This window comes from Panthera onca, chromosome E3 (genome assembly GCF_046562875.1).
Source record: "Panthera onca isolate mPanOnc1 chromosome E3, mPanOnc1 haplotype 2, whole genome shotgun sequence".
Classification (NCBI taxonomy): domain Eukaryota; kingdom Metazoa; phylum Chordata; class Mammalia; order Carnivora; family Felidae; genus Panthera; species Panthera onca.
Window position 1 is genome coordinate 40,558,257 of NC_138354.1, and position 14,433 is coordinate 40,572,689.

At 57.7% G+C, this 14,433-nt stretch overlaps 1 protein-coding gene across 9 annotated transcripts in view; it reads left to right on the forward strand.

The window, feature by feature from the left end:
* Positions 1–14,433, forward strand: part of IFT140 (intraflagellar transport 140) — a 75,322-nt gene that overhangs the window by 10,472 nt on the left and 50,417 nt on the right. For all 9 annotated transcript variants that reach the window (XR_014136372.1, XM_081791763.1, XM_081791760.1 and 6 more), the window contains 7 exons: positions 1,453–1,628; positions 2,604–2,695; positions 3,182–3,288; positions 3,865–4,010; positions 6,935–7,138; positions 7,273–7,345; positions 8,909–9,000. Coding sequence is in view for 8 of the 9 variants with exons in the window: in XM_081791763.1 (XP_081647889.1) it covers positions 1,453–1,628; positions 2,604–2,695; positions 3,182–3,288; positions 3,865–4,010; positions 6,935–7,138; positions 7,273–7,345; positions 8,909–9,000 (890 nt within the window). In the remaining variant the exon portion in view is untranslated. The remainder of the gene's footprint in view (positions 1–1,452; positions 1,629–2,603; positions 2,696–3,181; positions 3,289–3,864; positions 4,011–6,934; positions 7,139–7,272; positions 7,346–8,908; positions 9,001–14,433) is intronic.

Below are 14,433 nucleotides of genomic sequence, written 5' to 3' on the forward strand. Positions count from 1 at the left end.
AGCCTGTGTGTGTGCCAGCCTTAGAGTGACGCGTCAGCAGCTCTCGGCCATCACTGACCCAGCGTTCAGAGAAGGCCCTCACCTGGTCCTGATGGAGGCGGATGGGCTCGGCTTGTGTTTGGAGGGCTCTCAGGACAAGGCCCCGTTGGTACCTCCGCCCGCCCCAGCTGCTCCTGTGTGCAGCTCCAGGCAGGGGGACGGTGCTGCCCTCTTGTTGTCCAGTCTGTGTGGCCCGGAAGCGCCCTGACCTGAGCTCTGGGGAGGGAGTGTGACAGGGCAGGACGGGCGGGGGCACCGTCTGTCTGGGTCCTGACTCCTCAGTGTGAGCAGGGACACAGGCACCCGCGGCAGCAGATGAGTGTGGTATGGGTGCAGGCAAAGAAGAGGGGTTACAGTCAGGGGACACACGAGTGTGCATGCCGCAGGAGCGAGAGCAGGGAAGGGGGGCTCACGACGGCTTCCACAGGGCGGGCCCCCGCGCAGCTCAGCCTTGACGGGAAGAAGAGAGCAGAGGGCAGCTGCCAGGGCTGGGCTTTGCCCTTGTTAAGGTAGAGATACTGCTTGTTTCTGGAGGTAAAAAGAGACAGCTGATGGAGGGGACTTGGAGGAGGTCCAGAGGGCCGGGCGTGGGTACAGAGCCGTGGGCAGTGCCGGGAGGAAGAGGCCAGCGCCAAGGCCCCTTTAGCAGGGAGTCGAGGAGATGATGTGGGAAGAAGGCCCAGTGGGCAGGGGTGTGCGGTGAGGACAAGCCTGGCTCTGGAAGGGTCAGGCCTGCCCCTCCCACAGGAGCTGTGGGCCTCGGGAGGGTCACCCTGTGCAGTCAGACCCCTGCCTGCGAGCTCGCGGGACACGTCAGCTGAGTGAACACGTGTGGGTGTCACCAAGCCTGCCACAGATGCTCGCTGAGGCGGTGCCGGCACGGTGATGTCATGCTGACTGCGGGCCTCGGCACAACCTTGAACTTGTAGGTTGAACGGGAAGTCACGTTATCCTTGGAAGCAGATGAGAGCAGACGGCGAGGGCGAGGAGGCTCCTGAGGGCAGCAGACAGGGCTGCTTGGCGGGCACTCACCGGAGGCTCCCCACCGACTCAGAAGGCTGAGGAGGGGCTGGCAGGCCGGGCAGAGCAGGGGAGGGAGGGCCTCTGGGTCGGGAGAACGCGTGCGGCTACGGGAGGGCCGTGGCTCCAGGTCTCGGCGTCTGGGTGAGGGATGTGCACCTAATGTCAGCACATCAGGGGGAACAGAGAGTTTCAAGGCCGCCCGGCAGATGGGCAGGGCTGAGAAGTGAAGCTTATTTCAGAGATGGCCGGGGAGTCTATGTGCAGACGGTTTTTCAACGTTTGGTTTGTAAAGTTTTATAATGGACGTGTTTATGCTTTGCAAACGTACCTAAGTAGCTACAGGGACCGCTGGCGAGTGCCCCCCACCTGGACTGACCCCTTTGCCCTTAGGGACGGTGCACTATGTGGACGAGAAAGGCAAGACCACCGAGGCAGCGTCCACGGACAGCTCGGTGCAGGCGCTCTTCTACCTGGAGAGGAGGGAGGCCCTGGTGGTGGTCACGCGGAGCCTGCTGCTGTCCCTGTTCATGGTGAGGCCCGCGGGCGAAGCGGAGGAAGTGATGAAGGTAGGCGGACAGCAGGGCAGCCGGGCCGGGCTTCACCCGACCTAAGCGCCGCCGTCCAGGACCGTCACGAAGGTGACTCCGTTCCCAGGAGCTTTGCGGGAATCCGCCGACGGGCAGGGGGTGGGAGAGGGCGGCCAGCTCGCAGCCTGGACACCCGGCTCTGACTAGGGACAACTGCTCACCCTGCAGCAGCAGCTCAGTTGACCTTCACGGTGGGAACGGGATGGGGGACAACGTCCTGCTTCCCACCCTTGTGCAGATGGGGCCCTCACTTCCCTCCGTCACAGCCGCCACTGCCCCCCCTCCCCTACACGTGCCCTGTTTTGCCCGAAGGTGTGTCAGTCGCCCTCCTGGGCAGCACACGTCCAGCTGTGGGGCTGCCGAGATCCAGCGAGGCCTGGAGTAGGTGTCTCAGCCCCATGTTGGCCACTGCTCTCGGCCTGCCGCTCAGCGAGGGCTGGTCCACCCTGCCTCTGGCCAGTCCCCTGGTTTGTACCAGCTGAGTCCATGTTCCTGAGAGAATTCTGAACTTCTCCTGAAGATGATCCTGTAGGTTACCGAGCTGATTGATTTCTTGTGAATAGGTGTTTACACAATTACTTAGGTGCCCCTGGCACAGCAGTGGAAAATAGGGTCCTGAGTCATGTGGACCCGGGTCCAGATCCCCGTGAGCCTCTCACTGGCCGGGGGGCCCGGGCAGAACGGGGTCACGACACCTGCCCGAGAGCGTGTGGCCATGTCTGAACGGGGCTCGCCTTGGTAGTTGCTCTAGAAACGCGCTCACCGTGCACCATGTGCGGAAGCCACAGTCGTTAGCCATTTAACATACCACAGAGAGTCGTGTGGCTGAGTGGGGGTCGCCTTTCCATGTGTCTCCACCCGCCCGGCTGGCACATCCCCACCAGGCCACCACATACTGGACGCTCTGGGCTCCAAAGAGCAACGTGCTTCCTTCAGGTTGTTTCTCGTCATCAGGTCAAGTTGAGTGGGAAGACGGGTCACCGGGCAGACATCGCGTTGATTGAGGACAGCGTGCTCGTGACCGCCGTAGGGGAGCCCATCCTCAGGTAAGAGCCCGGATGCTCGGCAGACATCGCCATTGAGGGTCAGTCCCTTTGGAGTCACATCCATACAACCAGCTCTGAGGTCAGAGGGTAGAGCACAGCACCGACCCAGGCGTCCCCTCTCGGCCCTCACCGGGCAGGCCCGTCCCGATTCCGACGCGTGGTTTTCTCGAGCCTGGCGTATGTGGAATCACGTCTTGGCTTATCTACCTGCCTCTCCTCCATGTGATACTTGGGTTTCTCCCATGTTAATGGCTGTGGTTGGGGTCCCTTCTTTCTCGTTGTGACCTGGTGTCACACGAACCCTGCTCCCTTTGAATATGAACAAGGCATCAAATAGATCTAAGCATAATGACAGCGGGCCTTGTATGTCAGAGTCCCTCGGGCTCCGTCTGCTTCCCGATCGCTGTGCACATTGAGCAAGACCCTGGGAGGCGGGGAAGGGCACGACATGGTCCCCTGAATGGCGCCATCTGCCTTTCGTTGCAGATTCTGGGATTTGGAAGGAGGAGAGAATTACGTGCTGAGTCCAGAAGAGAAGTTTGGTTTCGAGAAAGGAGAGAATATAAACTGTGTTTCTTACTGTAAAGTCAAAGGTGAGCCTTGTCGGGTGCCGGAGAGAGAGGCGGCCTCAGTCCTCACTCTGTGGGCTGCAAAATGGCTGGTGGCGACTCAGAGAGTGGTAGATTGGTTGTAACTGTCAGTCGCCTGAGCAAAGTCACTGGGGAGCGGGAAAATGACAGCACGTGAAGGTCGGCGGGTTTGCTCGACAGTGTGGCCACCGTGGGTACAGGCAGGTGACCTGTGTTCCCTCCTGAAACCGCGAGGAAAAGCAGGGGAAGGTAACAATACGCATGCATGTGCCTGTACGCATGTGTGCACGTGTGTACACACACGGAGGACAGGAAGACGGGCGACGAGCCAGGCCATCGTTTATTTTGTGCCTACTGGGCACTGGGTGCCAGGCTAGCCCCGCAAGCAGCACTGAACGAGCACCCAGACCCCTGCTCTCGTGGAAAATCCGGAGGAGCAGCGCCAGCACCCCCGGCGCACGCGGGTGGGGGCGGGGCCGGTGCCGGAGCTCACCGGGCAGAGGGCTGGCTCGGATGTTTGAGAGCCTTTGCCCCTGCCTTTGACCCTTTCACCTCAGAGAGCTTCGTTTTTACCCGCAGGTCTCCTGGCAGCGGGCACCGATAAGGGGCGAGTTGCCATGTGGAGAAAACTGCCGGGCCCGCAGAGCGGCCGAGCGGCCGAGGGCAAGGACAGGTGGGCCGTTCAGACCCCCACTGAGCTCGAAGGCAACATCACACAGATCAAGGTACGCGGCACCGGGGCGCTGGGCACTCTCTCCGCCCTGCGACGGCGGAGGACGTGGTTGGCTTTGCACCTGCCAGTTCCTCAGCCTAGGGCCCTATAAAAACAACAGAATGACTCTGAAGGCCTTTGGGGTTTCGGAACTGTGGATACGGGACTGTGGGTGTGTAGTCCTCGGTACCCGTGTTCTCCGTCACCTCTCTCCACGCTGACAGCAGCTTTGTCGAGATGGGTAACACCCCGGTTTTCCTTTCAGTGTATTCAGAGTGTGCAGTCCTCCCCCTCCAACCCCCCATCCCCTGTCCTCTGTGCGCACACGCGCGCGCTTTCTGTCTCTGGGTTTGCCCGCACTTGGCGTGTCATAGAGACGGAACCGTACAATCCGCCGCTTTCCGTGTCCGGCCTCCGTCACCGAGCGTCACGTGTCCCCTGTCCATGCCCGTTACGGTGCATGTGGGCGGTTCGTCCCTTCCCACAGCTGAGGGGCGCCCAGTGCGGGCATGGACCACGTTTCGTTTCCGTTCTCCTTCCGTCCGTTCCATCGATGGACGCATGGGTTGTTTCCACGTCTGGACTTTTTGTGACTCACGTGGCCGTGAACGTTTGTGTACAAGTTTCTGTGTGGACATATGATTTCATTTCTCTTGGGCGTATGCCTTTTCTGCTCTTTTATTATGAATTGTCTCCCTGTCGATGGCCCGTATTTGGGGAGATGCAGTGTCACACTTTCCTTCGCTTCTCTAGGTGCCGTTTCCTATATTGTTTGAATATGTTTGTAGTGGCTGCTGTGAAGGCCTGTTAAATGTGACGTCTGGGCCTTCTGGCAGTTTCTGTTTGCTTTTACTTTCCAGGGTGTCTGTCATACTCTCCTGTTTTACGTGGCTCTCGATTTTTGGTTGCAAACCGTTCCTCCAGCCGCCCCCCCGCCTCTAGGGTTTCTTGCTGCCACTTGTTTATTTGTTTGGTGGCTGGACCACCGCAGTGACGTCTCTGTCCCCTGGCGCAGCAGGGACCGTGAGGCTCTCTGACCGTCCTCTCCCTGATCTGCCGAACTTCGTGCCTCAGCCGCCCTCAGCCGCTGGCCAGTGGCTCTGGGCATCAATTGCCCCACGGTCCAGTCCCATCCGATTTGGGCAGGTGTGGTGTTTGAGCTCAGGGTCGGTGCTTTGTTGTGACCCAGTAAGGCCGCTCTAGGTGTGTCTGTCCCCCATTCCCTCTGGGCATCGGTCTGGCTTGTGGGGAGCTTGTAGCTCTCGTGAAGCTCCCAGCCGCCTCCCCATGCTCACACCCAAACCCCCGCTCTCTCCGAGAGCACCCTGAGATTCGGACTTGCCCATGTTCTGTTTCCAGCGAGGTCACCTCCTCTGGGGAGCGCTTCGGAGCTCTGTTCCCGTGGGCTGGGCTGCCTCTCCTCCTGGGGGAAGAAAGTCTGAGTCACCCCTCCAGAGCTCAGAATGGGGACGGTGGCCACTTCCGTGCAGTGATACCCTGCCTGCCCCGCGAGCAGGGAGCCGGGCTCCGCGGCCTGTGGTCTTCTCAGGCCGCCTCTCCCAGAGTGGAGCCCACGCACCATGAGCGAGCCGGGGCGCGGGCGTGGGGGCCCGGCATTCTCGGGCACCCCTTGAGCCGCAGGGACCCCACCCTGACAACGTGGAGCCGGGGGAGTGAGAAACACCACCTGGGAGATGGTGTGGCCGCGATGAGACAGGGAGCCGACCTCCCGGCCACACCTGCCTGGGGGGGGAGGGAGGGCGCCACAGACGCTGCTGTTCCTGCCGGGTCCAGCGGACTTTCCTGAGGCCTTCTTCATTTGCCTCTTGCCCAACTTCCAGAGCGTTAGGTGGCCGTTGCCTCACACTTTGCTCCGGTTGTGCCCGCCCCCGCCTCAGGGCTCCTGACCTGCTGCCTCAGACCTGGTCCTCAGACCTGCGGTGTGCGGTCCTCTGAGACCAGATCTACCTAAGCGCAGCCGGGTCAGGACAGGAGGACACACGTGCTAAGCGGTCAGGGGCGCCATATGGCACTTTGGGGGCTACCCTTAGACCCTTGTGGCACAGCCGGAGGTAAAAGTCGCTTCTCGGTGAAGTAGGGAGTTAAATATCTTACTGAGGCCAAAACGAATGGCTGCAAAGAGCATAGATTATTATCAGGTCGGCAGAGAACGTACGACTTTCTCAGATTTGAAGAGATAGGAAGAGCCCTGCTAATTTTCCTGAAGAACTTAAAGAGAAACCACGTAAGCGCTGGGACATTCCTTAAAGAGAAGCCTCGATCTTATAAAAGTGTCATTTCTTCCCAAGTAAATTTACCCATCACATGTACGTCTGTGCAAATCATGACCTTTTTTTTTTCCCCCTTCGGGAGGAATTCAACAAAGTTAACTCCTCTGGGAGAGCACGTGGCACATGGCTGAGGAAAACACGTACAGAATCAGAACATTTCCATATCCCCGACTAGAATATATCTCAAAACCAGAGCAATTAAAACAGTGCACGCTGGTCGCGAACGGGTAAACGTAGCTGTGGAACGGGATAGCGCAGCCAAAGCCAGACTGAGGTAGTTTTGGAAGGTGATGTGAAGTTATCAAAGCAGCAGTTCTTGTCACCGGAGGAGAGCCATGCGATTTAAGACACCGTGTCAGCCTGCTGTCCGTTTACAAAGAATAAACATCCCTAAGTTGACAATTAACGGGTCAGAACAGACCCGAGACGGAACAGCCACGTCAGTGTCTCCCTGTCGCGTCACACCTCGAGCGCCCGCGTTTTACGGTTTTCTGTACAGCGCGTGCTTTACGCTTAAAAATCTGTAGATCGGTTTCCATAACGAGGGGAGGTAGTGCCGGGAGGTAGTGCCGGGTAGTGCCGCTCTCCTGACCGCGCCTCCCTCCTCTTTGCCCCGCCCTCGTCTCGTCTGTGGCGCGGAACCCAGTGGGGCTCACGGAAGAGCCTGCTGGCGGTCAACAGCATCAGCTCCGTGGCGATCCTCAGTGAGCAGGCCATGTGCTCACACCTCCACCAGCAAGTGGCCGCGGTGCAGACCTCCCCAAGCCTGCTCAGCGTGTCCTTCCTGTCCACGGGCATGACGCACAGCCTGCGCACAGACATGCGCGTCCGCGGGGTGTTCGCCACCAAGGTGACTGCGCGGGGGACGCTGGGCTCGGCCGGGCTCTTCGGTGTGGACAAAGGACCCGGCCAGCTGTCTGGGTCACTCGGGGCGGTAAGGGTGCCGGTGGCAGGTTGCTTTATGATCTCCGTGACTCTCTATAGGATGCCGTTGCCGTCTGGAACGGGAAACAGGTGGCGATCTTCGAGCCTTCCGGAGCCACGTTACGGAATGCAGGTGAGAGCCTTGTCCCCCCATGGGGGGCTCACAGCACCCTGCTTTTATCTTCTCGCCATCTAACGGGGGTGCCGGTGCCCGTGGTGTGGGCCCTGGCCCAGGGCTCCGGCCCTTCACTGATGGGCGGCACCCTCCCGAAGCCAGCGGGGGTGGCCGGGAAGCCCTCCTGGGCGCCGGGACAGCGAACAGCCGCAGTGCTTTCTGGGGAAGGGGGTTGCTACGATAACCCGGCTTCTGAACTGGTTCCCGACCCGCTCAGAGCAGGAGCCCCGTGGCACCTTGACCAAAGCCAGCCTGTGTCTGGAAACGTGAGATGGGCCGTCAGAGATGCTCTGTCAGCCTCCGCCTCCTTCTCACGGGTGCCTTTCCCTCATTCTTCAGCACAGGCCTGCGGGAGTGTCCTGGGGCTGCTGTGAACTGTCACTGCGGTCACTGGACCGCAACCTAGGCAGAAATTTTCTCTCTCACAGCCATAGAGGTCAGGAGTCCAGACTCACTTTCCCCGGGGCCAAATCGAGGTGCCGACAGGCCGCGCTACCCCCTGAGCACTTGGGGAGTCTGTCCCTCGCTTCTTCCAGCGTTTGGCGGCTGCTGGCCATCCTTGGCTTGGGCCCCATCGTTCCAGGGCCTACCCGCACCGTCACCTCGTTCCTGTTGCAAATCGGCTCCCTCTTACGGGGACGCTTGTGGTTGCCTTTAGGGCCCACCTGAGTCATCCGGGACAATCTCCCCATCTCACAACCCTCCAGCTTTGCCCTTATCCTAACATTCACGGCTCCAGGGATGAGGACCTGACAGCTCTGGGGGTCGTGTCCAGCATACCCGAACGACCCTCGGGATGCGCTTCTCGGCCGGCTCTCCTATACGGTTGTCATGTCCACCCGTGCTGACCCCACGGGTCCGGTCATCGCGTGCTCTGGCAGGCTCTCCCTGTGGGCTTGTCTGAGCCGCTCTCACGTCCCTGGGGGTGTTGCTCCCTCACCCCAGAGGAGGCTTTCCCCGCTTCCCAACCCCTCCCTCCTTTTCTCCTCTAACACTTCATTGCCTAAATTTTCCTAGAAGACTTTTCCTGCCCTGCCTCGTGTTCTCGCCTTACTTAACGTCCTCTCTTCCAGGGCAGACCCCCTCGGGGCAGGGATGAACTTCTTGCCTCACGGGAAGACAGCACGGCAGGTGCTGACGTATTTTCTGTCTCGTGTGTGTCATCACCTCCCTGGCTAGATAAGAACCGGTCTAGACCCAGAGACTAGGGCTGGTGGCCTCCAAAGGTCCACCTAGAGTGGACGGACACCTGCTTGAACAGCCGCACCAGCTACTAGTTGGAGGAGAGAGGAGACGGCTAGTGAGTGGGGCAGGGCGGGGTCCCTAGTGCCGCAGCCCCGCACCAGCCCCGGGCCTGCACGCGCTGTCCCCGTGCCTCGGGCCTCGCTTTCCTGGAAGAACGTACCCCTCACTGCGCTGTGGTGAGGGCCGGGGCGAGAAGGAAACGTGCGTGAGGAGCTGAAGTCTGAGCACATGTGCAAAGGTGGGCTGCCGTCGTATCCTGTTCGTCTCTCGTCCTAGGAACCTTCCTGTGTGAATCTCCAGTGTTAGCCATGCACGAGGAAAACGTTTACACCGTGGAGCCAAACCGAGTTCAAGTTCGAACCTGGCAGGTAAATCATTGCTCTGGAGCGAGAGGGTTTGATGGTAAAGCAACTAGAACAGTGTAAAAGGCCATCTGTAAGTCCAGCCACAGCCACTTACTGACTGCACGCGGCCAGACCGTAGTCCCCCGGCCCGGTGCTTGGTTGTAAACTGGACTCCGGGCTGGCTGCTCCACCCGTGGCTGCCGGGATTTGTGATATCGGGGGGCAGGGCAACGGCCCCGCACAGTGATAAGGACTGGATCGCTGGACCCCGAGTCCACGGGCTGGAAGCGGGAGGAAACGTTTGCTGCAGTTAATGTCCATCCTGAAGGCTCTGGACAGGCCCTGCCCTGCATGTTGTGTCCGTATCCCAGACACGCGCAGGAGCCCGGGGCTGACCTGGTGCGTTAGTTTCCTGAGCCTGCCATCCCAAAGCACCATAAATCGAGCGGCTTAAGGCAATAGAAATTTATTTTCTCACAGTTCAGGAGGCCACAACCCAGGGGTGGGCAGGGCTGGCTCTTTCTGAGGTTCTGAGGGAGCGTCCATCCCACGCATCCCCTGCTTCTGGTGGCCCCGGCGTGCCTTGCTGTGCAGATGCATCGCTCCGTCTCTGCCTCTGTTCACTTGGCCCTCTTGTGTCTGTGTCTTGTTTTCTGTGTCTTATAACGGTGCTTGTCCTCGGATTTAGGGTCACCCTAATCCAGAGCAGTCTTCTCTTGAGATCCTTAATTCCATCTGCAAAGACCTTTTTTCCAAAATAAGGTCATGGTCACAAGTTCCAGGTGGACAGATTTAGGGGCCAGCACTCAGCCCAGGACACGCAGCAGCGTTGTGTCAAGGTCGGGAAAACTTGCACGGCCCTGGTCTCAGCTCTTAGTGGGACTGCGTCTTCTGTCTCTGAGTCCTTTGCTGGGATCCGTGTTCGGTTTCTGTGGGCTGCGGTTCGCCTGCGCCGTGTCATCCACTGCTCACCCTGCGTGCCGCAGATTTCCAAGTTCTTCCTGGTGGGGCTCAGGGCGGGTGGGAAGTGCCCCTCGGGGAGGCCCTGGAGTAGAGCCTCACGTGGGGATGCCGCCCCCCGCCCCACCTCCGCCGTGAGGTCCTCAACCTGTTTGAGGTGGGAGGGGAGGCAGAGAGAGAGCTGCAGGGAAGGAGGCCAGAGCCCGCTGCCGCTGGCATTGGTCAGGGACACCTGTTGAGGCCAGGAGGGGCCGTGTTAACAGCCCATGCATGGCGCAGCTATGTGAGCACAGGTGGCCCGCGGGCCCCGCTGTGGGGTTGGGGGGTGGACAGCCAGCAGAACTGGGCTCATCGGGGAGTAGCAGAGAATTGAGCAAGTTACAGCAAAACCACAGCAAGTCTGCAGAACCGGGAGAGGAGGCTCTTCTGCGGGTGCGGGGAGGCTGTTGTAGACAAAACGTCCCCTGGGGTGAGCTGGGGGCTGGGCTGTTGTGGGAGGGGACCTCCCTCCTGCTGGGGTAGCAGTCTACCCTTGGACAACTTACAGGCAAGGGGGCCAAGCCCCCAAGCAGTCAAAATCCACATGTAACTAGACTCCCCAAAACTCTGGTGACCGGAAGCCTTACCAGTAGCACAGTTGGTTAACGCATATTTTGTAATACGTGTTGTACTACGCTTGATCTTAGCCAAAAGGCCAAGAAGCAATCATCTGTGTTACATACTGTATTTTGACAATAAAGCAAGCTAGGGAAAAGAGAAGAAAATCACAAGGAAAATATCTTTAGTCTGTACCATATTTACAAAGAAATGTGCAGGGCAGTGTGTAAGTGGACAGCGCGGCTCAGAGCCCTGTTGTCCAAGGGCCAGCTGTGTATCCACTTGCCCCCTTGGTCTCTTCCTGTGGAGTCTGCAACCGATCTGGCAGGTGGGGCTGAGAGCGCCCCCTGCCGGCCTCCTGACTCTTTTTTTTTTTCCTAACATTTATTTTTGAGAGAGAGAGAGAGAGAGGAAGACACAGAATCTGAGGCAGGCTTCAGGCTGTGAGCTGTCAGCACAGAGCCCGATGTGGGGCTTGAACTCACAAACCGTGAGATCACGACCTGAGCCGAAGTACGATGCTCAACTAACTGAGCCACCCAGGCGCCCCCCGACTCCATTTTCTAAACGAGGTTTCCCTTTATTCTCACATTTCCCCTTTTTGATCAAGATCTTTCTTTGAAAGCATCACTGATCAAGTCACGTTTTCCATATTTAGTGGTCCTGTTCCTCCGTGCCAGGAAGGCCCTTGTCTGGTCGTCCTGTCCCACATCACAGGTCAAGTGCATAGCTTGCTGCAAACCACTTAGGGCCACATTTCAGTAACACGGAAGGTCGGGAGGCGGAGAAAGGCAGCCTGAAGGTACACAAGCCTAAAGTTTGTACGGTTCCAGTGCCATAAGCCTTGGAGATCATCTCCTTGTTGGGTACGTCCGTGTTTTAAAAGTTTGAAGAAGTAACAAAATACAGACCTTAAGATAACATACAAAAGAGGAAGTAACCCGATAAGGCCAAATCATATGACGAGCCACGACCAGGTGTGGAGGGAACCGACTGAAATACTTACCAGCACTTACTCTGACGTAGGGGGAAGGGTTCTCCCTGCGGAAGCAAACTGAGGCCGTGTCTTCCTCCTGAAATCTCCCTCGACGACAGCCACGAGGGCAGCACAGCGGGCCCGCAGGGGCACCCTGAAAGAATGAGCTGTGCATCTGGGAGGATACAGTGCAAGCAGAGAAAGAAAGCAATAGATGAACTTCTTGCAAAACGGCAAAACTTCAAAGACGTCTTAAATCAGTACTGTCATCTCAAACGCGCTGTGTGGAACCAGAGGTGTTCTCACGGATACAACACGTACGCTTGTAAATTCAGACACCGTGAATCTGGGTGATAGTTTTGACGAAGGAAAGACTTCTGCGAATTCTGAACCTTCTCGCTCTTCAGAAAACATTTGTGAAAATGAAAGATTCGTGTGTCATTGGATCATGACGAGGCTTTAGCGAAAGGCCATAAACGAGGTTTGCCCTTTCTCGAGGGTGTGGGAAATGCAGACGAAAGCGTCCCTGTCATGAAAGACAGCAGCTGCAGCAGCGAGGAGAAGGAGCACGGGCCTGGGCTGCACGTCTTGGCAAAGCGGTCTCGTCCGCCTCAGTTCCAGGAAATCTGTGCTTTCAGGTCACCGGACGGCACGCAGGGCCACTCGGGGTTCGCTGCTTCATTTAGATGCGTCACATGAGGGGCGCCTGGGTGGCGCAGTCGGTTAAGCCTCCGACTTCAGCCAGGTCACGATCTCGCGGTCCGTGAGTTCGAGCCCCGCGTCGGGCTCTGGGCTGATGGCTCTGGGCTGATGGCTCTGGGCTGATGGCTCTGGGCTGATGGCTCGGAGCCTGGAGCCTGTTTCCGATTCTGTGTCTCCCTCTCTCTCTGCCCCTCCCCCGTTCATGCTCTGTCTCTCTCTGTCCCAAAAATAAATAAAAAACATTGAAAAAAAAAAAAAATTTTAGATGCGTCACATGAATCCAGAGTCTATTTCCTGTAGTTCGGCAGCACAAAGGCTGGTTACCCGTGGCTGATGAGAACATTTCCAGTGGGGAAGAGAATCTTTCTGGAGGCTTCTTTTCTGACAGCCTCCAGGTGGCGAGGCTGATCTAAGCTCACCGTCTCCCAGGAGCGCACAGTGAAAAGATCGCTCTGTCAAAGCATGGTTATTTTTAATAGAAGCATTTAGGCCTTTACAACGTTGAAGTGCATCTCCTGTTATCAGCTGTGGGTCAGAGGTGGCAGGGGCCAAGGGCACTGACACCCTGTGACGACCTCACAGGGTGAGAGCCTAGGAGTCCCCACGGCGGGGGATCTCAGACATAGGACCAACCACAGTGCTTTAGGCCACGATGGTTGGAGGGCCTCTACACATTTGTCAGCTGAGTCTTAGTGGTGCCGTTAGGTGAATGTGACTCCCCCACGGTGACGACGCTGCACGACCAGCCAGACAGGACAGACTCACTGCAGCGCCCGCCTGGGAAATGGGTCCCCTGGTCACTGCATAGCTGGAGAGCGGTTCCGTAGGGGTAATGTTTTCTGACAGGATTTTAGCCACAGAAATGGCAGGGGCCTGTGTGCAAGGGAAAACTTCGGCCCAGTGAGAAAAGATACGGACCGTGACCAAAACATATTTACGTCCGTGAGACGAGCACGTTTTATGAAACGAGCAGGCTTCTCCAGATTATACGTTTGGCAGGACGAGCGAGGCGGCCACTTGTGGCACTTCTCTTAATACTTCTCCACATTTGTTCATGAACCCTATCATTCTGTGAGTAAACCAGTGGTTTAATACGTGTCTGGTGGTAACAAGTGGGACTTTGGAATTTCTGGCAGGGCCGGGGTGTTACTTGGTTGAACTTTTATCAAACTGACAATTACCAATGTTTCCAACATTGTCTTTCTCTCCTGGGGCCAATCGTTGGGCATCTCTGGTCAATTGTCCCAGATCGTCATTTGGAAGAACATCCCTTTGGAAAATGACTGAGGTCTAGCTACCGGCCTCCCTGACAGCGGCATTGTTGGTGGAAATAGCAGCCTAGTGGTTTCCTTTGGCCTCCAGGGAGCCAAGTCTTGAATGCCCTTAACGACAGTCAGAGCTGCTGGCCGAAGTGAGGCTTCTGATACATGTCAGACGTAGGAGCCATCTGAAATTTCATCCCCATTGGAGCTAAGGAAATCTTGTTGCTCCCGGAACGTCTCCGGATCCCGGGCGGCCCCGAAGGCACACCGAGTGTTGGCGTAAATGTGTGCGGTTTTACCCCGGCTGAGGTCTGAGCTCCGGGATGGGCCTGTGGCAGCCTGTTGGGCTGAAGCAGCAGGCGGTAAAGCAGCTGCCTCGATGGCTGCCACGGGAGTTGCGGTAGCAAAGCTGGCACAGTGCCCGCCGCTTCCGTCCGCAAACCACGAAAGTGCGCGTTGGTTGGACGAGTTTCCTGTCACTTGTGATGGGCAAGGTGATCTGTCCGCGTCAAGCGGTCATGAGGGGTTTCATGTGCGTCCAGGTGGAGTCCTCGTTCTGAGATTGGATGCCCAAAGCGTCGAGCCTGAGTTTGAGCAAACTGCAACCTTTCTTTGGAGACTTTGTCTCTCTTTTTTTTTTAAGTTTATTAATTTTGAGAGAGGAGAGAGAGAGACTGCGTGTGAGCAGGGGAGGGTCAGAGCGGGAGAATCCCAAGCAGGCTCCGTGCTGTCCGCCCAGAGCCCAACGCGGGGCTTGGATTTATGATCGGTGAGATCGTGACCTGAGCTGGAATCAACAGTCGGACATTTAGCCACCTGAGCCACCCGGGCGCCCTGGAGACTTTGTGTCTTTAAGGCCAGAAGTTTTAACAGGTGAACGCTGTTTCCCATGAGGAGAAGCAGAAGCCAAGCAAATCCTCTACATACTGTAACAGCCCAGAGTCTCCAGAAAACTGCATC